This window comes from Coturnix japonica, chromosome 23, assembly GCF_054131305.1.
Source record: "Coturnix japonica strain WE chromosome 23, WE-NBRP24, whole genome shotgun sequence".
Classification (NCBI taxonomy): Eukaryota; Metazoa; Chordata; class Aves; order Galliformes; family Phasianidae; genus Coturnix; species Coturnix japonica.
In genome coordinates, this window is record NC_140685.1 from 5,090,203 (window position 1) to 5,114,985 (window position 24,783).

At 45.4% G+C, this 24,783-nt stretch overlaps 2 protein-coding genes across 14 annotated transcripts in view; both read left to right on the forward strand.

Annotated features, from left to right (window-relative positions):
- Window positions 1-11,589, forward strand: part of CCDC57 (coiled-coil domain containing 57) — a 22,873-nt gene extending 11,284 nt beyond the window's left edge. For 9 of the 13 annotated variants that reach the window (XM_085522869.1, XM_085522874.1, XM_085522872.1 and 6 more), the window contains 6 exons: window positions 59-159; window positions 811-1,039; window positions 1,621-1,757; window positions 3,738-3,860; window positions 4,214-4,367; window positions 10,091-11,589. In XM_085522869.1, coding sequence (XP_085378995.1) covers window positions 59-159; window positions 811-1,039; window positions 1,621-1,757; window positions 3,738-3,860; window positions 4,214-4,367; window positions 10,091-10,314 — 968 coding nt within the window. In that variant the 3' untranslated portion in view covers window positions 10,315-11,589. The remainder of the gene's footprint in view (window positions 1-58; window positions 160-810; window positions 1,040-1,620; window positions 1,758-3,737; window positions 3,861-4,213; window positions 4,368-10,090) is intronic. The other 4 variants (XM_085522875.1, XM_085522876.1, XM_085522878.1 and 1 more) reach the window with 2 other exon arrangements.
- A 2,213-nt stretch (window positions 11,590-13,802) lies between these two features.
- The window catches only part of FASN (fatty acid synthase), a 34,361-nt gene continuing 23,380 nt past the window's right edge, over window positions 13,803-24,783 (forward strand). The window contains exons 1-9 of the mRNA XM_015879647.3: window positions 13,803-13,925; window positions 18,638-18,784; window positions 19,510-19,662; window positions 20,899-21,072; window positions 21,915-22,115; window positions 22,531-22,653; window positions 23,225-23,340; window positions 23,453-23,587; window positions 24,224-24,683. Coding sequence (XP_015735133.2) covers window positions 18,658-18,784; window positions 19,510-19,662; window positions 20,899-21,072; window positions 21,915-22,115; window positions 22,531-22,653; window positions 23,225-23,340; window positions 23,453-23,587; window positions 24,224-24,683 — 1,489 coding nt within the window. The 5' untranslated portion in view covers window positions 13,803-13,925; window positions 18,638-18,657. The remainder of the gene's footprint in view (window positions 13,926-18,637; window positions 18,785-19,509; window positions 19,663-20,898; window positions 21,073-21,914; window positions 22,116-22,530; window positions 22,654-23,224; window positions 23,341-23,452; window positions 23,588-24,223; window positions 24,684-24,783) is intronic.

A 24,783-nucleotide genomic window follows, 5' to 3' on the forward strand; every position in this document is an offset into this window, starting at 1 on the left:
ACCTAAGCTAAATAGAAATACGTGTGTGTTCACATTGTAATCCTCTCTGTTTATTTAGGTTTGCTCTGCACAGACGGAGCTTCAGGGAGAACCGCATCCAGCAACATGAATGGCAGCTCAGCCAGCTCGGGTTGTGTAGTGAACCCAGGCACAGAAAAGGTAAGAAGAGGTTTCAACCAGCTAAAATAAGGCTGCGTGTAATTCTGCAAACAGCTCATTAATTTTTGTCTGAACAGATATTAAAAATACAACTGATGGCCTGCAGGGTCCCTTCTGACTCCAACCAGTCATTGATTCCATCCCGGTTCTTGCGCGTCACGGCGCTGCGTTCCCCCAGATGTCCACTAGGGGGCAGCACGGCACTGGAGGAGGCAGAGGGACAGCCCAAAGGAACACGATGCTGAGCAATCAGCGGGTGTGTGTGTTCTGTCCTCACTGTGTCTCGGGGATTTCTCAGAATCACGGGATGGTTGGAGTCGGAAGGGACCCTAAAGGCCGCCTGGTGCCAGCCCTGCGCTGAGCAGGGACACCCACAGCTCCATCAATGCTCACAGCCCATCCCTGACCTTGGCTGTCTGCAGGGATGGGGCACCACCACCTCTATGGGCAACCTGTGCCAGTGATTTCTTTTGTGGTTTAATGTGCTGCACATTGCTAACAAAATCTTGAAAATGGGCTCTCAAAAACAGACTGTAGGCTTTAAATTTACACTCTGCTTTCAGCTCTTTTCTAAGGCATGTTTGTACCAAACTCTTAAGCATGTGGACAATGTTTTCAAAACATTTTTATAAGTCTCATCTGTTTTCTCAGGGGTCAAATAACAGAGTTATGGACAAAGAGGTGATAGATTTTGGCTCCACCTCAGATAACTGCTGTCCTGGTGGTGGTATTCAGCATGGTGTCAGCTGCACGCCGCAAGGAACACCAAATAAACTGAAGGAAGCAGCAAGAACAAAGTCAGTTCTGAGCCAAGAGAAGCAGCAGCTGATTGAAATGGGAAACAGACTCAGAACAGACCTTGGAATGATATTAAAGGAAGGTAATAAATGTATTTTAGAGGAAGCTTACCCATGTAGAATAAAACCCATCGATCTGTTCATTTTCTGAGCGGCTGAGAAGTAGATTTTAATACCAAAAGAAGATGCTGCACATGGCTGATCCTTGAGCTGCATCAGTTGTGTGAGGCTGCAGTGCTAACTGTTGCTGCCAGCATCACCTGTGCCAGGGGCTGCTAACACAGAGTAATGGCAGGCTTTGGTGTAGGGCTCCTTGGTGCTCAGACAGGGTGGGAAATGGAAGCTGAACTGCCTCTTTGAAGAGCAGAAAAGCCGTGGTTTATCTCTTGTGCTGAAAATTATTTATGATAGTGGAAAGGAAAGCAAAGCAAGAGTATGTAAGGAGTGTGTAAGTGTGTAAAAGTAAGTGAGAAAATATTAATGTGGGCATTTAAATTCCATGCAATCATTACTCTGTCAGTAAAGCAGATGAAAATGGAAAACAGTGCTAGGCCATTTCCACATGGTACTGAATCTCCAGTGAGAAGGCAACCCTTCCTGGAAATGCCATATTGATAATAACAGCAGAGAATGCTTCCCTCCATTTTTTTTCTCTCTTTTATAGGACTCTGGCATCCTATTAGCCCAAAGCTCTGCACAGTCTGTGTTGGCTCTGGTGGCCTTTCTCCAAGAGAGCTTGTCAAAAGAACACAGTGTCAGCTTTCAGCTTTAAGGCATCTGCAGCACAAGCTCATAACACAGGTAATCACACACCCTCAGGAATGTGGTGATCATGAAGAGTTAAGCCAATTGATATCGTTTTCCTTATAATTCTACATCAAAATGCCTTTCATTGACTTCAGCCCAAGTCCTTTTTTGGGAGGATTTCAGTGCTTTAAATCATTGTTTTCATCTAAGGAACTTGAGAAACACTTGTGTTGAAACTACAACACTGAACTACAAGTGTGAGTTTCATTAAGCTTAGAGTAAAATAAGTAAAATGAGTCAAATAAGGTCAGTTGAAGGATTTGCAGTATGTTCTAAGGTAGACTTGAAGGTGATCTATCACTGAGCATACTTCAAGCATTCAAGCTCCCTTGTCTGAATTATTGTACCAGCACGTTTCCCATTTACGAAGGCAGAATGTGTAATTAACACATCTGTAGTCTTTTCTAACTAGAATATAACTTTTAATAGTTAAAATAGTAGCTTTCCTGAGAGAGACAAATGGCTCAAACCTGGCTTTCCCAGTAGTTAGTGGCAAATCTCCCAATGACTTCACTGGAGTCGAGATTTCACTATGTACTTTACTCAATTGATCAGCAGATTTGTTCCTGAGAGGATTGTGTCAGAGCAGCTGATTGTCGTCGTGGCTTTGAGGGCAGCAAACAATGTTCTGTCAGAAAGGATGAGGTTGTTGCTCTGAGGCATGGAACTGCAGTAAAATTATTAACCAAGTTCAGCTGGGGAAATACTCCCTCTGGGAACCTCGCTGGGTCACTTGTTTCAGTGAGCCATCACTGAGTAAAGAAGAGTGGGATTTAGTAGTGATTTTGTTGTTTTGGTTTGGTTTTCCCTTGTGGTCAAGTGGAATACCTTGTATTTCATTTTCTACTTCCTTCCTTTCGTTCTTCCACTACATATTGCTCACAAGAGGCTGGTTCAGCTGTCTGTACCTCCTCCCACCTTCCTCACCAGATATTTAGGCACATTTATAAGATTCCTCCTGACATATCTCTTCTGGAGACTAAACATGGCAAGATTCCCCAACTTCTTGTGTGCTCAGCAGATGCTTCAATCCATCCATCATCTTTTTGGCTGTTTGCTGCACTTGCTCCACTATGGCTGCATTCCTTCTACTACACTGTTTTTCTGACCTCTCCTGTTTCCCATAGTCCTGTAAAAGTCATACAATTTTATCTTCTATAAAAACAAATACCTTTTGAAACTCCATGGTTTGCTGAGGATCAGAGTTTGTGTGTTTCCAGTTGGTGTGCTGAACTCCAGAAGCAGCTGTGCTTCCAAGCACTGCTATTCTCATTATTCATCTGTCCTTTTTGCTCTAGGTGATCACTCTTATTAGCCATAACATCTCTGCTCCTGTGTTCAATATCATCATCCTTACCAAAAGCACAGACAATTTCCTACTACCAGCTATAGACATCACACCTGCAGGAATTGTAGTCTGTTATTTTATATGATAAGCACATGTTTCTTTAGTCTAAAATATATCCCAGAAGGTTATGTTATATTCAGTGTTTCGTTTAATCTCTTTTCCCAGGGCTGGAGCAGTTGACTTTCCATCTGATCTCACTTTAATTGCTACACATTGAGATTTGATGGGATTGTGGCATAATTAGTTGAGTTTTGTTTTAACTTACAGAGAAAGCGCCTTTCCATGGCTGCTGTCCATTTCATTTTTCTTCTTTTCCCACCATACTTCAGTAGTTTTTCCTTCTGTAATTTAATCACAGGACAAAACAAAAGTGAAGGATGATCCTTACAACATAAAGTTGATTAACAGGCAGGATAATCATAACAGCAACAATAAGAAATGAAGGTCACAAACAGAAATTAATAAGGAGTTTATTTGGCCCTGTTGATCTGAAGGGGATATATATTTATTTAGTATTATTTATATGTAATTATTTTAAATCTAGCAGTGTGACAGCAAAGTGAGCTTTAAATGCATTATTTCTAGAGGCTGTGAGTGATTTGTGTTAATGGAATATTTTGTGTTAGGAGCTGCAGTATGTAAAGCAACAGCATCTCTCCAGGATCTCTTCTTTAATTGCCTGCCCCATCTCAAAGGGAGAAAAAGCTCCAAGCAGCTGTGGAGAAGAAACGGAACCGTTATCTGTTGAGGTACAGTGTCATTTTATCACCAGTCTGCTTTGCCTTCAGTTGGATTTCCCAACTGGATTCCCTCGCCTATGCTTTGCTGAGAGACATATATTTAATAAGTGATGCTTTGTTCCTATACAAAATAGTGTTTATAAGAGAGCTTTATTGTAACACTTAGTAAACACTTTATCTCAATGACTTCTATGAAGTTCATCTTGTACAACATTTCCAAATCTAAACCAATAATTTTCCTTTTCTGATCTTGCCTCTGTGTTGAAATACTTCCATCTTTCTAAGGCCACAAGTGTTAAACTGTTTTCAGATGTCTTCAGAGTGAAATGTATCTTTATAAGATGGCATTTGAACTTGCGCAGGTTCAGCTTGATTCCTCTGCTGGAAATTATGGGCCAAAGCAACAAAAGGCAGCTGCTGCATCCTCAAAGGTTCCAAGTCAGCCACACAAGGAGAGCCCTGGTCAGGCCCAGCAGGTCTGGATTTCTTCATCTGGAGCGCACAGTTCACGCCAAGGTATTTGGCAAACTTTAGAAACGGCATCAAGCTCTTCTTCTCTCAGTCCTCAAAACAATCCTCAACAAAGTCAGTGTGCTTTGCAAATAATCATAGTATTTAATTTTAGAAGAAACCAAGTGTAGCAGTGAATTCTGCCCCTTTCCACTAATTTTATTACATTAGCACTCCTGGTTGTTACAGTCCTGTGGTCTGAATCTAATGATCTCATCAGTTACCTTAAGGTACTTTTACTCTTGCTTTGGAGTTATCCAACCATTTAGAGTACAGCTCTCTGCTGTGAATGCCATTCTTACAAACACTACTTTTATTTCTCATCTTCTTAAAAACACTTGTGGAAAATGCAAATACCCTTCTGTGCTGACATAATCTACACGTTATTTGGGGTGCATATGAAATTATCTATCTGAGAGCCACACGGTTCATGTGTTGCCAAGGGACTGTTAGATCCAATTGTAAAGCTGTAAATCCTCACTTAGTGATTATTTTTATGGCAGTGTAATGGCCATAATACTACTTAATGCACTGAGATCTGAAGGCTAGAAGTGAGATCATGAGTGTAGCACAGTATGTGCTGCAGGCACACTGAACTAGAACTTGTTATTTACCAGTATTTTGTAGCCCATTGAAACAAGTTGCTCAGCCTGGAGAAGAGAAGGCACCAGGGATATCTGATAGTGGCAGTTCAGTATCTAAAGGGGGGTTATAGGGAAGAAGGAGACCAGACTTCAGCAGGGTTGGTTGGGATGGAACACGGGGAAATGGTTTCTAAAAGAGGGCAGATTTAGATTGAATGTAGGGAAGTTCCTTACACTGTAGGCAGTGAGGCAGTGGCACAGGTTGCCCAGAGAGGTGGTGATGGCTCAGATGCTGGAGCACATGATGCACAAGAATGGATTGAGAGAATTGGGTTGTTCTGTCTGGAATAGAGTCAATGGAAGGTCAGAGAGCTGCTTTTACATAAAAATATGTAATACCTAACAGGGCTTTCAAAGTGGAAAATGGACTATAAGCGCAGTTGTTAACAGCAGTACACCATAGTGCCAAACTCATGTGCACTGACAGAGCTGTAGGACTAGAATGATGCAGTGCTGAGAGTCACTGTTCATGTGCTGTTCTTGTGGGTCTGGGACTGAAAGAGGAAGAGTATTTCAGGCCAGGTCTCTATTGACAGGATAAGCAAAAGGATGTATTTGAAACATTGATAGCACCATGCAGTTTCATGCTGCTTTGTGTGTGATGCAACACAACTGGCAGCCTTACAAGGACATCAGTTTCTTAATGTCTAGAAATTGCCAGCCACCATTGCAAAACTTACTATAGATTTTTGAGGATCTACAGAACAGTGAAAGGGAAAGATGATACTGCCAAAGCAAAACAGTCAGTGAGGGGTAGCACTTTCTGGAGAACAACCTTAATTTGATCTCTGCATCCAGATTTACCCCAGGCTTTAAGAGGAGAGCTTATTCATTGCAAGAACAGAACTTCAATAAAGTTGAAGTGCTGAGCTTTCTTGCTTCAAGCCATTCACTTCATAATATCCATCAAACACATGGTAAAGGTGGATAGAAACCTTATTGAAATGGAGCAGCTTGGTAGGTGTCTTTCAGATAGAAGTGATGCACACACAGACTTGAAAGCCGAGTAACAGAAGATGATTTGGAACAGGCACAAGTGAGTCTGTTTGTTCATTCAAACATCTATTTTACAAGTTCAGTGCTGTACAAATCTGTCATAGCAGCAACTATGTTTTATTTGTGTTCCTTGTGAAACAGCAAAAGATGTAGTGTGATAATTATTTTCTGATCCTTGTACATTTTTTCATGTAAGCCCCACAGTTTGCTATACTTACAGCACGAGACACAATTCAGTGACTCCATACTTTGGGGTGCTGATGACACACATGTTAATGCTGAGTGGACTGTTAGGTCCTTTGTTCATTTCTCCATTGAATTCTGAGCTTATGGCAACATCCAAAGGAAGTCACAGACTAAAAAATAAGCTCATTTTCTCTTTATTCTACCTGCTAATCTTTAGTTTGTACTGTAGGGATCAGATGGTTTAAATATGTGTTTTGTTTGTTAATCCTGAAGTTAAGTAGAAATAAGGGGGTAGAAGGAGCATCAGCTCAGTCTACTGATGCCATCGCTCCATCACATTGATGGGGCATGGTCAGCCCTTGGTGAAGCTGTGCTGGCCATCTTGGATCACCTGTTGGAGGACTTGTTCCGTGGTCTTCCCAGGCACAAATGAGATGCTCACTGGCCTGTAGTTTCCTGGACCTTCTTTTGTCTCTTTCTCAAGAAAAAAAGAGTGATGTTTCCCTTTTTCCAGTCACTGTGGGCTTCACCCAACAGCCATCCTCTAAAGAAAGTTACTTGTCAAAAGAGCTGCATGCTTGCCTCTCAAAATCATGGCACACATATACAATATATATACATCTGGGAGCTATTAGTAATAGATGAACGGTTGGACTGGATGATCTTTTAGGTCTTTTCCAACCTTGGAAAATGCTATGATTTCATTATAGAGTGATTAGCTTCAGTACAAGCTGCAAGTTTTACAAAGACAAGTGTCACCTTGTAGAGTTTGACCATAAGACCACGGATTACAGCCAGTAGCATGAGAGGTGCTTCGTGATACCATGTGAATTGCTCCTGATCAACTGTGTCTCCTCAGGTCAGCAGCGACAGAGGTCAGAGCAAAGGGAATACAAGGCAATGTGTGTCTGCACTTGGAATGTCCCCATTTGCTTTATGCACTTTTGGATTAGGTGAAACTTGGCATTTTCCATGCCAAAGTAGGACTCGAATTTTGGTGGATGGTCCCTCTGTACTTCTGAGAACCCCTCACCTCCACAGCCATTCCCAATAGAGGTCCCAGGGTGATGTGTTTACATTGTAGCCTAATGAAGAAAGAGAATAAGATGTCTTAAAGCAAAGTTGCTTTTCTGGTTTACTAATTGAACTTGGAGTTTCTTTTAACCACTGTTCTCATTGTTACTTTTACTTGCAAAGCTCAGTGCGCTGAAATTCTACACTTTATGGATCAAAAGTTATCTTAAGTGTTTCCACACTAGACAGAATTTCAACAGCTTTGACATCACTGACAGTTCTAAGAGCAATCCATGTGGGTAAAAAGCTGGCCAGAGAAAGACTCTAGTAAAATATTAACACACACAATGAGCGCTCTGGCTTTGGCTCTTGCTTCATTCTAACTCCAAGAAGAGCTAAAGAAAGGCTCCTGATTTTTCCTCTGTTGCATAAAACTTTTCATCTTTGAAGTGCTCCACAAATATTAACTAATCCCCTGGTTACGTTTTCTTCGCTTCAACATTCATTCCTCAATAGGAACTTGTTTGAGTTGGTGTTCTTTCCAAAGCACGGTCAGACATGAGCAAATAGTTGGGGACTCCTTTTTTAAAGAACATTTTCCATTGGGGGAAATGCCCGCATCTTTCTAGAGCTGAACAACGACAGCAACAGATCATAGAAAAATAAAACTCAGGGAATACTGAGCTCTGACTGTAAGTACAAAGCAAGTAGATATGTTCAGCATTTCAACAGCACGTTGTTAGGTCTGTTTTCCAAAGCAGCTGGGGCTCCTAACTGTGCTCTCACGGCTCTTGTTAGCGAGGTCACTTCTGAAAGTGATTTACAGGCTTAAAGTCAGGCATGACTTTTCCTTATCTGATTGTTTGTTTGCTTGTGGAAATCAAGATAGGCATTGAAATTTCTTGCCACCGTGCACATCCCTGCTGATTTTATTGAAGGTCCTTTGGACATGAGAGCAATGCCAAGCAGAACCAGAACCAGATGAAGGTCTGTTTATCCAGAGTCTGCTTAGGACCTTTCCATTCAGATAGCATTTCTAATTCTGCGGCGCTGGTTGTCTTTTTCTGCTTTGAAGAACCAACCTTGCCAATTGCAGTTTAATTTGTTTAGATTTCCATATTAGCACAGATTTTTGTGTGCCCCAAACAGTTCAGTAGCCACATGAAATGCTTTTGTTCCATGCTGTTGTTCCAAATACCTAAGCAGTCTTTAATAGTTACAACTGTAACATCTCAAGTGCTGAGAGACAAGCACAGAGAAGACCTCAGAGGGAGGGATGCATGCAGTGCATTGGCACTTGGTTGCTTTGCCTTTGCATCTATAGGTGTAGGGCCTCCCACAGGATGTCTGAAAGCCATGCCCTGGTTTGAATTCAAAAGGTCCTTTGAAACTCAGAGAACCTTTCAAAACTAGGCCGGTGCCAGCAGGGTGATGCTGTTGCAGATACCCACTGCTGTTTCTTCAGACCACAGATGATATTCTCATTCTGTTATGGCTCCTGATCAAGAAAAATAATCTCTGAAGCTGTATCCATTACTTTCCAAACAGTGCCTCCCGCTCTGCTCCAAAGGACTGATATTTGTGTGTAATTCTTTATTCTCTGATAGACAATTCAAGTCCTTTTTCCAGCACCCAAAGCTCTTCCATGGGCTGAGTTCTCCTCACTGCCTCCTGCTCTGTGGGTAACCACGAGGTGGCAAGCTGAACGTTTCATAACGATGGCACAAGAGCCCACTGCTCTTTTGCCACCTGCAATAACAAATGGCAGCAGGCCAACCCAGCACAGATGTTGCACACCCAGAAGTGAACAACTGCTTCAATCTGAGCCTGAACACAAGAATGATTTCAGTGTGTCGTGTTTTGACGCTGGCTGCAGCAACATGTTTTGCATGGAACTATAAACCCCCAAGAGATTAATTCATTCCAAGCATCAAAGAGTATGTTTTGTTTTTGTCCACGTCCGATTTTGTTTGGGCTTTCTGTTCTGTTGGTGATGAGAATTTACCTTCTGCTAATGATTTCTGTGTGATGAATTTCATACCTCTCTCATGCTGTACCTGGCTCTGGAAGCCATCAATCTTAAACGTTTCCAACTAGTACAGAGTGCTGCAGCAGGTATTATTCATATATATATATCCAAAGCTGCTGTCTGCTTTGTTTCTCTATAAATCTGAAGCTAAAAATGCAGTGCACTGAAAAATAAGAATTAAGCGGTTGGAGCCTAACACCTGTAAACATTACTTACAGCTTACACTGAATGCTGTGATTGACCAATTCCACTTATCTGACATAGTAAAAGCTGTGATAAGGCTGAAGTTCATTTCGTCGGAGGTAGATAGTGGTTTATCAGAGAATTATGTGAGGGACCGCAGGACGGGCTCCCATCAGTGCTGAGATCAGTCTCTGCTTCCCAACCAAAGGGGCTGCATTTTTAGTCCCCTCTAGCACGCAGAAAATAAAGGTTCCCACTGCAAATGCCTTCCTGTGCAAAAGAAAAGGAAAACAAACAAAACCCGCATGATAATAGCAGTAAGGCAGCTTTGCCAAGCCCACAGAGCTGCCTTTGAGCCCTTTGGATCAGGCTTCTCCTAACGCATTTTACTACAGCTCCCATGGCTCCTGGTGGTTTCTTGAAAGAGATCAAATGATTGCAGCCAACTCCTTCATCACCATTTCACAATATGGGAGTAGGCAGGGCTAACTTCGCCTGGTGTTATTCAATGTGTAGCTATTGTGTCTTCTCTCACAGGGGAGAGAAAACATGTAAAACTTGATGCTTAAAAACAGCTGAACAGGTAGGTGGTGCTTGAGTTGCACCTTCTGATTAAACACAAACACCAGCACAGAGTGCTTTTATCGATTTGTTTGTTTGTTTATATATTTGAGCAGCGGGGTTTGAAATCACGCATTCAGCTGAGCAACCTGGAGAACATCAGCAACACGGCAATGCCACGGGTCAGCCTGCAACGCACACAGCACGTCTGGCAGTCACAGGTACCAGGCTGGAGGTTCAGCAGAAGCTAAAATCCAAGAATTCCCCTTGTATGTACCCCATCAAACGAAAGATCTCTCCTACCGTGGCCAAAATCCGCAACTACAACATTAAGGACTGATTTATTTGTTGGCTGCAAGTTCTGTGTCTGCTGTTCATATGGAAACGTGATCTAAATATCGCTTTGGTGTTGATTTTTATACGTCAGGTTGGGGTGTTTGAGGTCAGAAGAGAAAACAAATACTCCGTCCCATGCCGTCAGCCAGCATAAAGGGTTAATCCGCATACGTGGTGAGATTACAGTCTTCACTGTTAATACAGGTTTATTTTAATTATATGCGTTCAATATTGCTTGCATCATGGATTTGGAAATGCCCACTTAATACATATGTAAATCCTTGTGCCTTCAGGCAGGGCTTCCAGGTCTTTAGGAAATATTTGTTGAGAAACCATAGATGCGATTTAAGCTCAGCAGTGGGATGCACCAACCTGCTTGTTTTCTTACAATGAGCGATGCAACCGTTAATCCCGCGCAGCCATCTCAGCACTTGAAAGAATGGGGGGTTGGAAGGATCACACCTTCTGTATTGTCTCTCATCTTCTGCTGGCCTTTCTGCTTGTTCAGAGAGCACAAGAGAGGATAAAATGGAACTGCCGTCCTCACACCAGAAATAATGTTAAGAGATTTCACCAAGTGGAGAGCAGTGAAAAATGTTCCTCAGCAACTCTATAGAATCTTGCAGAAGTTTTGTGAGAAATAAGTCTTACAACAGACAAAACCAAAAGAAACCCGAGTGGGTTGTGATGTAACGGGGGATATCTGTGTGGTTAGGAACATTCCAGGATGCTTCAAATGTAATCAGGGTGTTCTTCTCACATTCCCAGCAACGCTGAGCTCCCTTGGGGTATTCCAGTGTTGAACTATGAGTAAAGGAAATGGATGTTGGAAGGGGAAGGGGAAAGGAAGGGGAAGGAGAAGGGAAGAGGAAGGGGAAGGGGAAGGGGAAGGGGAAGGGGAAGGGGAAGGGGAAGGGGAAGGGGAAGGGGAAGAGGAAGGAAAAGAGGGGAATAAACCCTTTTGAATGGCTAAGTACTGCAGCAGATTAGACAGAGAGGTTACAGAGTGTCCCTCTGTGGAGATCCCTGGTGCTGGGCAATGCAGTGCAGGTGGCCATGCACCAGGAGGGGCTGTGAGGGGTGGTCTCAGCATCACTTAAATGAATAATGCTTCCCAGTAGCAGTTGAAAATGTGAAATCTGAGCAGGATTAATGAGGAAAGAGCATCTGTTTGTTTGTTTCTTTTCCTTTTAGCACTTCTTTCCCAGTACTGCTCACAAACAGCTGTGCCCTCTCACACATGCAGCACGGCAATAAACCAACCTGAGAACAACCAGAACCAATGTGTATTCTCTGATACTTCCTGCTGCAAACACTTCACTTTCATACCCGGGCACCATGACATCACAGTCACAACCCTAAACCTGCAGTCAACATCACCGAGGTGTTACTGAGGCACTATGAGAGCTGAGGAAAGCTTTGATTTAAATGACTGAACTGCTTGAAACCCCATCATTGCACTCAGCATCTGACGCTGTTCACGAGCTGGAACAACACGACGCATTCCCCTGACCCAGGCCCTGAATGAGCTCTTTCTGTAGCTCAAAGCAGAGCGGTTTCTAACAAGGACAAGAATTTTGGCCCAGCTCACACCACATTTCAGCTCTCCCTGGTTATTCCTAAAGTGCCGTGTGTAAATTCCAAAGGTTTTCACAGTTGCAAGTTACACTTTATTCTTTTTTTTTTTCCTCCCGATGTCACGTTTTTGGTGCATGGAGCTGCACAGTGCAATGGATGCTGTGTATCTGGCACTGAAAGCAACGTGCCATTAGGAAAGGTTTGTTCCACAATCTCTACAGCACAGCATCTGAGATTGGGAATGATGACTTCCATTCCCTCCATGGAGGAGATAGAAGCTCATGCCCTTGTCATTTTCTTTGTGGGATTTCTTTGTTTGGGGTTGTTTTTATTTGCCCTGTGTGTCACCTGATGTGCCTGGTCCTGCAGAGCTCTTCCCAGGAAGGCAAATTTAATCTATTTGGTTCCCCTGAGAAACGGGTTTCCTTCAGGCAACGGTTGATACCTCCTGATTGAAACAATCTAATTTCATGGGGAAAAGAGCGTTCAGTTGATGTACATTTGTTCTAGGGTAACTGTAAGAACATTATATATGAGAGTAGGCCACAGAAATGCTCCCAGGGATGGAACAGCCCAATGTGGATGGGCTGAGGGCTGGGGCTGTGCAGCCTGGAGAAGGGAGGGCCTGGGGGGAGCTGAGAGCGGCCTTCAGTCCCTAAAGGGGCTGTAAGATGGGGATGGGAGGTTTACATTGGATATAAGGAAGGTTTTACACTGTGGGCACTGAGGCAGCGGCACAGGTTGCCCATAGGGGAGGTGGTGGTGCCCCATCCCTGCAGCCAGCCAAGGTCAGGGATGGGCTGTGAGCACTGATGGAGCTGTGGGTGTCCCTGCTGGCACCAAATGGCCTTTAGGGTCCCTTCTGACTCCAACCATCCAGTGATTCTAAGTATGCTGAACATTAACAAGCACAATAACAATAAATAACATGACAACAACACTCGGATCCTGTGGGGAGGCTGAGCTGTGCACTAAACAGAGGGGGCACATTCCCATCGCTTTTTATTATGACCAGAATACTTAACAAATGCAACAGATGGAAAAGAAGGGTGGAGAGGAGGAATCATATCTGATACCGACTTGTGCAAAGAAAGGAGCAACTATAAGATATGATCGTAGCTGACCACACGGGAAGGCAGGACTCGCCGGGACCCTCACAGCTCAGCCCGCCCATGTCCCGCAGCGCCGCTCCGCCAGGTGAGGTGCTGCCCACCGGCAGGCAGCGATCCGAGCGGCCCTTCCCCCCGGTGTCAGCTCGGAGCGGGCCGTTGGGCCCAGCACGGGGCAGCGCATCCCCGGCCGGCGTGTCCGCCGACCTGTGGTAACCTCGGCTCCGCGCTCCGCCGGGGTGAACGACCGCCGGAAAGCGGCCCAGCGCCGCTCAGCTCCGCCGGCTGCGGCCTCGTCCCCCCCCCCCCAGTCAGCACATCGCCTTATCGCCTAGCAACACCCCCACGGGCTCCGCCATTGGCACGGCCGCGCCCCCGCCCACTCCTCCCCGCCCCCGCGTTGGGTGCCGGCCCGGCACTGCTCGTCCCTTCTCCCTTTGTGCTGCTCGGCCCGGAGCGGCAGCGCCTCCCCCCGCCCCCCTCGGTGCGAGCAGCGGAGGCGGCGGCGGAGCGACCGGGAACGGCGACACGCGGTCGGGGGGTCGGGGCGGGGCTGGGCTCGGTGCCGCGGGACCATCCTGGGTCCGCCCCGGTGCGCCCGGGACCCCCCCCCACCTCCACCTCATCCCCATCCCCCAACCCCGAACGGCTCCGGCGGGCAGGGGCTGGCATCACCCCGGGGCCGGCTCAGGGCGGCACTGCCCCGGCTCTCATTGGACTGCGGCGAGGAGTAAACCGTCAGCCCATGTGGCGTGGCCGCCGGAGGTGGCGGCTGCTTAAATAGCGGTGGGAGCTAGAGGGAGACAGTGAGGACAGCGCGGAGCATCGGCCGTGCGCAGCCCGGCACCGGCGGCCGCCGCAGCGCCCGAATCCCCGCGGAGAGCCGCCCCGCCCCGCACGGATCAGCCCGAACCTCCGCCATACGAAGGTACCGACCGGCATCGCCGCGGCCTCCCGTCCTTCCTCAGCACCTCGCGGCCGCTCCGGGATGGCTCCGTGCGATCCTTCCCCCTGAGAACCAGAATGTTCCGCGCAGCCGCCTCGTGGCTCCCGGTTCCCTTCTCCCTTCCCGGCCGTTCCTCCCGCTGCACAGCGCCGTGCTGCCCAGGCCGCTCCCCGGTGGGGCGGTGCGGATGGGGCCGAGCTGCATTGTGCTGCACGGCCATCTTGGAGCGGGCGGGGAGCCGGGCCGGGCCGCGGGCACTGAGGGCGGTGAGGGCCGGGAGGGCCGCCAGCCTTAATGCCCAGCAATGGGGCTGCGTGTGGGGCGATGCTGAGGGGAGCCGTGAGGTGCGGGGGGAGGTTCGGTGTGTGCAGCTCGGGGAGATGCAGCATCACACACACACAACCCCTCGTTTTATTATTATTTATTGCCTATTGATTGTATATCCTGCTCTGCTTTGGATGCTGCGGTTCCGTCCGGGTTGTGATTGCTGTCTTATCCCTTATGTCCTCGCTCAGATTTCATTCTCCTCTTCTTGGCATAGGGGGAGCGACCCCCTGTGCTGCTCAACTGCAGAGCTTGGCTTTTACCTGGCTTTATCATCATCCTTACACCGAAAGGAGCCGCGTTGCACCCGTTTATATTAATAATTCGGAGCCTTTAGAAACAAAAGGAAATAAAAATCTTGGTGCACTGGAATAAAAGGTGAAACCTCCTGAGCTCTGTGCTTGAAGCAAATGGGAAGTAAAGGCAAACATTGAAAGGCTGCGTTTAGTGAGTGAGTCTGGAGGACAAAGGCCCAACAGGGAGAGCTGTTACAGGGGGGTATCACCAAAAACAATGATGGCATCGTGGTGCTGGGGATTCAGTTGGTGTAACACAGGTCTGGTCACTGGGAGATGAACAGGGCTGCATTGGTTCTGTGAGTGTAACCTCACCTGCCTTTCTCACCCAGCAGTCCTGAGTTTGCAGACAAGAAGTGCTGTTTTGAATGCAGAAATGCACCGCTGCTGTTCCATTTGTCTCATGGCCGGTGGTACAGATCCTGCCTGCAAGCAGGAAGGGGACACTGAAAAGGTCTTTGTGGAGTTGGAGCTGTGATGCACAGATTGACATCAGCCCGACGAAATGAAAAGCATTCCCTGTTTGCTTCTGTTCTGTGGAGTTTTATTTTTGGAGACGGGCCTTACAGCTCCCTGCAGGAGATGCTGCTGTGAGATGGTGCTTTTAATCGTACCTTTTATGAACGGTATTTGGAGATGAGGGGAGCTGGGTTAGGATGCACTCAGGTTTAGGAGCTTAGGAAGCAAACCTTTGGTTGCTGTCTGTGCTGAAGGAGCAGACCAGAGTTAGTGGCACAAAAGTGATGATGAGGATTCTGTTACACCACAGTGACAGCAAAACAGGATTTGGGAGCTCTTCTTTTGTTGTCTCTCTGCTTTCTTCCTCCCTTCCAACCACCCTTACTTAACTTCAGGTGAGCGTAGGTAGAGCAGAACAAGCAAACTCTTCTCTTTGGAGATTGAGTTGGGTGCAGGTTGGAAATGGAGCTGTGCTCTCCTGCAGTCTGTGGAGATGCAAGAGATGGTGGTAACGACGATTCACTCTTTTCTTCTTGGATTAGAGTACTGGGACAAGCCCACCTTGTCAGGCAGCCAATGTGGGAGGCAGATAACCAGAGCACGAGTGTACAATGATGAAAGCTGTTACTAGTCAATAACACCAGAAGGGATGGTTAGTTATTACTAGTCTCAAACGGAATGAGTCAGCAACGCAATATCGTTGCAAGAAAAGATATTGTGTAAATCCAGTGAGGTGATAGTTTATGGCTAAACGAGGTTACTGCTGGTACGTTCAAGGCTTCGGTGTTTGATCTATGGAAACCACGGGGAAAACAGGAGAAGGTGGGTGCTGGGGTCCAACAAAACGCAGCCTTAAGGAACTGGAGGGTCCCACTTATAGCTCAGTCTTTCTCTGTCTCCTTCCCCGACCCATTGCTGTTTGCCTTGCTTGCCAAATGTAATGGGAACGATTCCTTATGTGTATTTCCTGATATCAAATCACCTCTGAAACAGCTGTAGAAAGAATTGTCTTTCCTGGCTGCCAGTGGCTTCAAGCACTGCGTACTGTGTGTCATCTAACAGGGATCCACAGAGAAGGGTGAGCATTGGGTATATGGAAGCACCGCAATGTGCCATCCGGGGGCAGTGTCAGACATTAACGTGGCACACCTGCTCATGAAAGAAGTCCAAGGACATCATGGGTAGCTGTAACATCTGCTTGAATCACTGTTTAATCAAGGATTGCTTCATTTGTGATTCCTGCTCTTCCCACTGCTTTTCTGCATTAAGCCACCTCGACTGGGCTCTGTAACTTGTATGTTATCCCACCAGGCATCTGGAGCTCTTCATACACAGAGGACTGGACATAAATCCTTACGTTGTGGCTCTTATTGCCCATTTACCCAGCTAAAATTAACTTCTTGGCCTTTATTCTGCATTTTTGATTACCGCAGCATCTTATTTTTTTGCTGCCTCTGACACAGTTTTGCTCAACCGTGCTGGCAAAAAGGGCTTTGACAATGGGTTCCATTTCTGTGTCAGAGCAGCGCTGTGCTGGGGTTGGCTGTATGTAAGGATGGAGCTTTTCTGATGCTCTGGGGGAAGGGGCAATCCCAGATGGGAAGCTTCAGTCATCTGAAATGCAGCATTTCTTCCCTTGGACATCAGGTGAGGTGTAGGACTGAGCTGTTATCACTGCGTGTGGTTCTTGTATCACACCTGGCCTGTAAGATCCGTGCCCAGATCCATTATTTCTCTGCAGAACTGCTGTGTGTATGGCAGAACTGTGGGCTTCTGTTGAGTCTCCCAAGCATGGTGGTGACCCCAACCCAATAAAGCTTTGTGTGGGGAGAGCAGAGCAGGCTGGGCTTGGTACAACTGGCTTTACTTTTGGGGTGTATTCTCCCATTAAGGCTGTTAAGCATTTGGTCTTTACTGTTCCCCTTCTGAAGTGAATGGAAATTGTGTTGTCTGCAGTATTTAACGCAAGGCTGAGAAATCCCAGATGTCCTTTGGAGAGCACTTTGGGTTTTGCTCCCAGGAGGAGTGGGCTGGGTGAGGTAACAGCTCTTCTGCCTCACAGTGTTGCATAATTCCACAGTTACTCCACAGATGTGGATGGAGATAAGCACCAAGGGAAAGAGGAGTATGAGGGATCCAGCAAAGGATGGTGTGTGTGCTGTACTGCCATAAAGGCTGGGTGAAGAAAAGGGCTGTGGGGTCACCAGGCAGGTGTGATGCTGTGAGCCATGCGAGGCCTATTTTACCCATCCAAGCATTTATCTCAGAGCACCCAGTGATGCTGTTCTATAGGGAAGCAGATCCAGCCCCAGCTGGGAAGTGCCTGCATGGCCCTATGGAGCGTGATCTGCACCAGAAATCCAGCATCAGGTCTTCCATCGTGAAGCATTTCCATCAGAACTATTAAAGCAGACTTACAACACCCAGTTTTCATTGTGTATTTTAGTTCTTAATAATCCTGCTTGTCTGCTCTGGAGGATATCTTCCTCTATTTAGCAGAAGGGTTTAAGGAAGTCTTGTAAATGCTTACTACGTCTGTTGTTCATGCAACCACGTGTGTACGTAGAGAAAAACAGATATGCATCTCACTTGTCTACGTAGGGTCTGCTAACTATAATGTGAGCTTAACTGGAACATCAGGTTAACTCGCCTCCTTTATGCTTAGTTAATGCATTTTTAATGTAATGCAGCGTAAGTTGTGTACGTTGATTGTGCTGTGAGCTCTCGGTTGGTGCTGTGATCTGGATGGGGCTCTGATGGAGCTGGGGGTGTCCCTGCTCACTGCAGGAGGTCGGACCAGGTGGCCTTTGGGGTCCCTTTGAACTCAAGCCATTCAATGGATGGTTGGTTGTGCAGCGTGGTGCTCTCCTGTGTTGTACAAGATGGGCTTTCAGAATGCATATTCCTTGTGACTATTACTAAGGTATTCCCTAATACAGAATCCAGGCCCTTGCTGCCAGTGCTTGTTTTAAAGCTGCCCTCTCTGTCCCAGGCACTTGGTTCCTTCTTCCCACTTTCCTAAGTACATCAGCAAAGAGCTCAGTGCTCTCTGAAATGTTTTGCATATAAAACTTCTCATGGCAGGTATTTAAAACAGTGCATTGGAATCTTTATGTGTTTTCTTCATCTGATCTTCTTTTTTGCTGTTTCCTCAACCAGGCTTTTTGGTTATTGATTCTTAAGTTAGTATTTCGCTTTGGAATGATTGTAGAACTTGTTTTGCTGCTTGCAAGGTTTGCCTTGTAATTATGTATTTTACTATATGGATTTCATAATTTCCCCACCCACCTCTGCTCCAGCATGTTAATCTTTCTTCTCTGCTGACTTTACCAAAGGCAGAGCTGCTCCTTTAGAGATAGATCTATTCCCATAGGAGCTGCTTGTCCTCAGAGCCCAGTGCTCCTTCAGTTCTCTCATCCCCACAGTCCTCACAAATCCAACAGTGTGTTTGATTCTTTGGGATATCTTTTTGTCCTAGAGGCTCCACGGGCTGTTTCTGTGTGGGTGTTACCTCCCACCGATCCACTTGTTTGTCACAACACGTTAGGAAGGCAGGAAAGCTAATTCTTCTTCTGTGTGAAGTCCTGCGAGTCTTACTGCTTTCTTGGATCTCAGTAACAGGGAGAAGTTCAGAGATGGAAGACGTGGTGATTGCAGGCATAGCAGGAAAGCTGCCGGAATCTGAGAACTTGCAAGAGTTTTGGGAGAACCTGCTGAATGGAGTCGATATGGTCACAGAGGATGATCGGAGGTGGAAACCAGGTGGGTGCTTGTTGTCTTCCCTTTTGGAGCTCAGAACTTTTCAGAGGAATTATCTCGTGAAAGGAAAAGATTAATTGGATGCAAAACCCTGCTGGAGCGTTTTAATTCACTTCAGATATGTCACCAAGGAATCCAGGAACAAAATACTTCTATGGAAGTCTTAAGTATGCATTTTACAGTCACATCCCACAGTCACGGCTAGTAAATAACATGTAGTTTGCTTCCAGGAAGAAGCATGCTTCTGGCAGAGCAGCTGTGCAGTGTGATTCCTGGGCCAGCTACTGGCAGCTGTGGCAATGAGACTTCTCTGCTCTTTTTCTGGGTTTGGGAGTAGCTGAGGGACTCCATGTCTGTGACCTGTGGCTTTTTAGAACATTTTCTGTCTGATTATCCTTCTGAAATCAAGCTGGTGATATGCAGAAGTGAAAAGTAGCCTTTGTTTTTATTCTAACAGGAAACACCAGTCAGCCTGTGTGCTTGCCATATCTCATCCAAGTTCAAATGCTTATTATCAGATAGGTGCCTTTTGCTGCCATATCCAGACCAGCCTTTAAAAATAACAATTGTTTTTGTTCATGCAGTGTTTTAATTTCCAGCTTCAGTTAGAAACTAATGTTTCATGTGTAATTAAGAATCCAGCTGTGGTCATCCCGTGCTCTGTCTCAGCTGGAAGCTGCCTCCAAACTGATGCAATCTTTGATGTGGTGTCAAATTCTTCTTCTCAGGAATTTATGGACTGCCCAAAAGAAATGGAAAGCTCAAGGACATAACAAAATTTGATGCCTCCTTCTTTGGAGTCCATCCCAAACAAGCTCATACAATGGATCCTCAGCTTCGCTTGTTGTTGGAAGTTTCGTATGAAGCAATTTTGGATGGAGGTAAGTAGATGGATGACTGAAGAAGAGAAAGTGTGCTGCATTGCTTCTAGGCAGCAGACATGCACCTGTGTGATGAGATCACTAATGAGAGAAAGCACTCACAATAGAGAGGAGACAAAGAACTGGGACAAGGATTAGAACAAAAGCCAGAGCTTGAACTAGGAAATCTGCAAAAAATGTCTCCCGATCTCATACAGTGGAACCATGACTACAGAGACATTTAAACATTCAACAGCACGAGAGCTTTTCGTATGTTGCTGTCCCTACACTCTGGCTCTACTGTAGTTTTCTGTAACAGATCCCTTTGTTAAAGGCACAAGGGATAACTAGAGCAGAGGAAAGCTGACTCCATGAGAATTCTTATCCATGGTCTGCAGAAGGTTTGGTGGGAGTTGTGCTTCCAGAAGCAAGAAGCCTCCTTTCTCTCACTGCCAAAGCCTTAAGCTTTTTAGTAACGTGCCCACAGAGCCAAGAAGTTAATTCTTTGTGTTAATTAGTTTCATGTCTGAACATAAGAAGACATGGAAAAAGTTGTAACCGGCTCACCGTTAATGACAAATTAACACTTCCTGCTCTACTGCTGAGCCTCAGTCCCAAGGCTTAAATAATCTGCTTGTCTCCAGGACTCCTGCAGCACAAAAAAGAAACAGCAGAGATTGGTGCAAGTTAAGTTTTCCATGTAGCTTTTTAGAGCATAGTTATTTCTTGTTCCAACTTACAGGCTTTTGTGCCCAAGAATTTTTCTTTCTTATATGCTGCATCTGGGCTTTACCTGTGTACAGAGATAGGTATTGTATGCTCAAGACAAGCAGCTTTCTCACTTTCTTTCTACTTTCCTTCATGTAGAAGCTTGATTTTTAGCTTCTTTGATCAACACTTACTCATAGTTATACACTTCTACGTAAGACTCTAGCAATGCCCATCTAAGTTGAAAAGCTCTCTATCTCATATATATGCATATATACACATACAGGCCACAGTATGTTTTGGCCAATAGCAAAGTTCTGGTGGACTGTTGTAATAAGCAGATTGGACAAGCAGGAGCTCTGCAGAAGGTCTGGTGCTGAAGCAGGTAGAAAGGTACCTATGAGCAAGAGAACAATGCTGCAGGCCTGCCTAAAAGGGACAGTATAAAGCTGTATTTCATTACTTGGTGCCACCTGTACCTGATATCTCCCCAGTTTTCCCCTCACAAAGAATTTGTCAGATGTAATCTCCTTTCCAATATCCCTGCAGGCATTAATCCAGTTACCCTCCGTGGCACCGACACGGGTGTATGGGTTGGTGCAAGTGGCTCAGAAGCTGCTGAAGCCCTTAGCCAAGATCCAGAGGAGCTTTTGGGATACAGTATGACCGGCTGCCAGCGTGCTATGCTTGCCAACAGGATTTCATACTTTTATGATTTTACAGGTAAGTGCCCCCAGACCTGTCAATACTTGCTGATGAGCAACTGCAATTTCAGCATGGTTGTACAACTGTTTCTCTGGGGGAGTGGCAGGATACGGTGATACAGACTCCTTTAGGATGAAAAACCAGCCTGCAGCTGTTGTAAAGTGGCATGTGAGAAGTGAAAACTGTGATGTAACTGTATTGAGACTCATTATAAGGCCTTGTACTTAAGCTCTTGAAGACGGTTGTAGCTGGGATCCATCTGAAAGATGTCAGAAGATCGTTAATCTGCCTTTAGGCTGCTATTTGGTATCAAACTGTAGAAGTCAACAAGCTTGGAGTCAAACTGTCTGGAATAGGTGACTCTGAGTAAAGTGAGAGAAATGGGGGAGAGTCACCAGCCTGAAATTGGCTGGAGGTATAGATGTGGCTTGAAGTGTGTTTGGATTTGGAGACAGAGGGATGGGAGTCACTCTGGAGAGCAGAGATTGTGGCCAAGATAGTACGAGGAAGCAGGAGTGATTTTTTTTCACTGCTGTGAATAGGGAAGGGGTGTCATTTGCCCACATGATGCTGTCATGCCTTTTTGTTTGATGGAAATGGAGAAGAAAATTTGAAAGGTACCCCTAAAGCCAAACTGTGGGTTTGTTTTCTTTTTAAATCCCATGCAAATCTCTTATTAACTGGCAAGCAGGAGAAGTGGTAAATCTTGTCCCCTGGTATATAATGATTACCTGTAATGTTCAGATTACTTAATACCTTTTTTAATGTGTTTGTTCTGCAATCCTATCCTGTAGTCTTTGGAGATTAATTCTAGAAAACTAACGGTTTAAAAAAAAAATCCTCTTTTTTTATTTCCTAAGGACCAAGTTTGACTATTGACACAGCCTGCTCCTCCAGTCTCATGGCTCTAGAAAATGCTTATAAAGCAATTCGTCACGGACAGTGCAGTGCAGCCCTGGTAGGAGGGGTCAACATTCTGCTGAAGCCCAACACTTCTGTGCAGTTCATGAAGCTGGGCATGCTTAGTCCTGATGGTGCCTGCAAGGCTTTCGATGTTTCAGGTAAGGCTTTACCATGAGGCATTACCTTGTAGTATGAGATGAGTTTATTGCCGAGTCTATGATGTAATACTGTAGAAGCAGCACAGATAACTCGTCCAGTTGTTGTTCTTGGGTGCTCTGCTTGGGACCTGAATGGACTTCATCTGTGTTGCATGTTCCCTTAGGCCTAGAAAGTTACCTGTAGGAAAGAAATTGTATGATTTATTTCTGTGCCAGAGGGAAAGTTTCCATCCAGAGATGGAGACTTTCTTTCATCGCTTTGTGATGAGAGGTGGACATTAATCTGGGACTTAATTTTTTTTTTAAGCAAATGTATCTATTGTACTTGAAGCAGTAGGTCAGAAGTGGAGTGACCTTAGTGCATGGTGGTTTTACTGCTGAACGGAGTCATGGCATGTTCTGTCCCTGTTCTCAGGAAATGGATATTGTCGCTCTGAAGCTGTTGTTGTTGTGCTGTTGACCAAGAAATCCATGGCTAAACGCATCTATGCCACTATAGTCAATGCTGGGAGTAACACTGATGGCTTTAAGGAGCAAGGTAAGTCTTTGTCACTGGAAAGTGAGATACATACAGAACTGTTGAGTCTGCAGTCTTTGTGTAGGTTTTCTGTTCAATAGTTGAGTGAGTTTTTCATTTGATTGGGGTTTTTTGTTTTGTTTTCAACATTGGTAATACAAAGTTCAGGACCCTATTTTGTAAGGAAATGAAAGTGGTAACAGGGGAGTCCTGTTGCTGGCATAGTTTTCCTCAGGGTATATCTGACCAGATAGTAGAAATATAAATACTATGACTGGAAGGCTCTTTTTCTACTACTGTCCTGTTTCTCTCACTCTTGGAGGTACCAAGTCTCCAATGTTTTGCTCACAATAAACGTACCATTTTCTGTTAGCTGGTATCTTCCTGTGGTACTCTAAGTCATAGGTCTAGTTCAATTTCTGGTTCTTTGGCTCTTCTTCCTAAGAGCCCAAGAGGCTAACTGAGTTTGTTGCAAAACCTTGGGAAAATGTCTCTTTCTTCTGGACCTGGTAGCCCCAACGTATTGAATGGTGCAAATCAGAACGGGAAGCTTCTGACAGGGGAGAGAAACTGATGACAGTTTTGGTCCTAGGTGTGACATTCCCATCTGGAGAGATGCAGCAGCAGCTGGTTGGTTCTCTGTACAGAGAATGTGGTATCAAGCCTGGAGATGTGGAGTATGTTGAAGCTCATGGGACAGGCACCAAGGTCAGCATGAGCTTTTTGGTTTTGGGGTCTTTCTTCCCTTGCATTTCTTGCCACTTGTTTTCTCTTTTTCTTGTTATGAAGGCATTAATCATTCTGATTATTTTCTCGCTAGGTTGGAGATCCACAGGAAGTAAATGGCATTGTAAATGTCTTCTGTAAGTGTGAGAGAGAGCCTCTGTTAATTGGATCAACCAAGTCAAACATGGGTCATCCAGAGCCTGCCTCTGGGCTTGCTGCATTAGCCAAGGTAACGCGTGGCTTGTGAGGGAAAGCATGGAGGGCTAAGGGGCTTGGGGAGGAGGTTGCAATAACCAAAGGTAAAAGTTTGGGGTTTTCAGTGCCGGAAGAGTAGTTAATCCCTTGGGCTTTTTGTCTCCTCTGTCTCTCGTGTTGGTGAGGAGCCAAGTGAGTTCTTTGGGATGAGGCTACCAGCTTGAATAACTGATAGTCAGCATCCAACCTGCTAACTGTTGCTGGAAGCAGACAGTCATCTCTCAACCATGGCTTCCAAACTCCTTAGCAGAGATCTAGCTACTGTCCCTGCTTGATAGCTTTTTATTGACAGTGGTGTTATCTGAAAGAGGAGAAAGAAGATATGATATTTTTAGTGGCCAGGCAGGACTGCATGGCTTTTTAGTTAGGAAGGATCTGGAAGCTAAACTTAAAACCACTTAACCACTGACTCTCTGCATGGCCTTAAAAGTTGCTTAGGTGAAGTAGGTACTACCACTGTGACTTTGTTGGTCTGTGAAGGGTCTCTGTACAAACACAAATGGAGATGCTTTGTTGTGTGCTACGAAGTCATTTGTGGAAAAACACTAACAGCAAAAGAACATCTATTGCAAGAAAAGTGGAGCACAGAGTATTCTGTTCTGTCTTTCAGGTCATTCTTTCTCTTGAACATGGACTGTGGGCTCCAAATCTTCATTTCAATGATCCAAATCCAGATATTCCTGCTTTACGTGATGGCTCCTTGAAGGTGGTTTGTGAGCCCACACCAGTGAAAGGTGGCCTTGTCAGCATCAATTCCTTTGGCTTTGGAGGTTCTAATGCTCATGTTATTTTGAGGCCAAATGAGAAGAAATGCCAGCCTCAAGGGACTTGTAACTTGCCAAGACTGGTACAAGTTTGTGGCAGAACACAGGAAGCTGTGGAAATACTACTTGAAGAAAGCAGGAAACATGAAGGATGCAGTCCATTTCTAAGCCTGCTCAGTGATATCTCTGCAATTCCTGTATCTTCCATGCCCTACAGGGGCTACACAATAGTTGGAACTGAGAGTGACATAACAGAGATTCAGCAAGTTCAAGCATCTGGTAGACCTCTCTGGTACATCTGCTCAGGTAGGGCCACAGTTTCTGCATTCTTCTGTAGTAATGGAGCTTGTGCAGTTGGGTCTTATGCACTAATCTTGTTTTCTGCTCTTCAGCATAAGGAACTGTC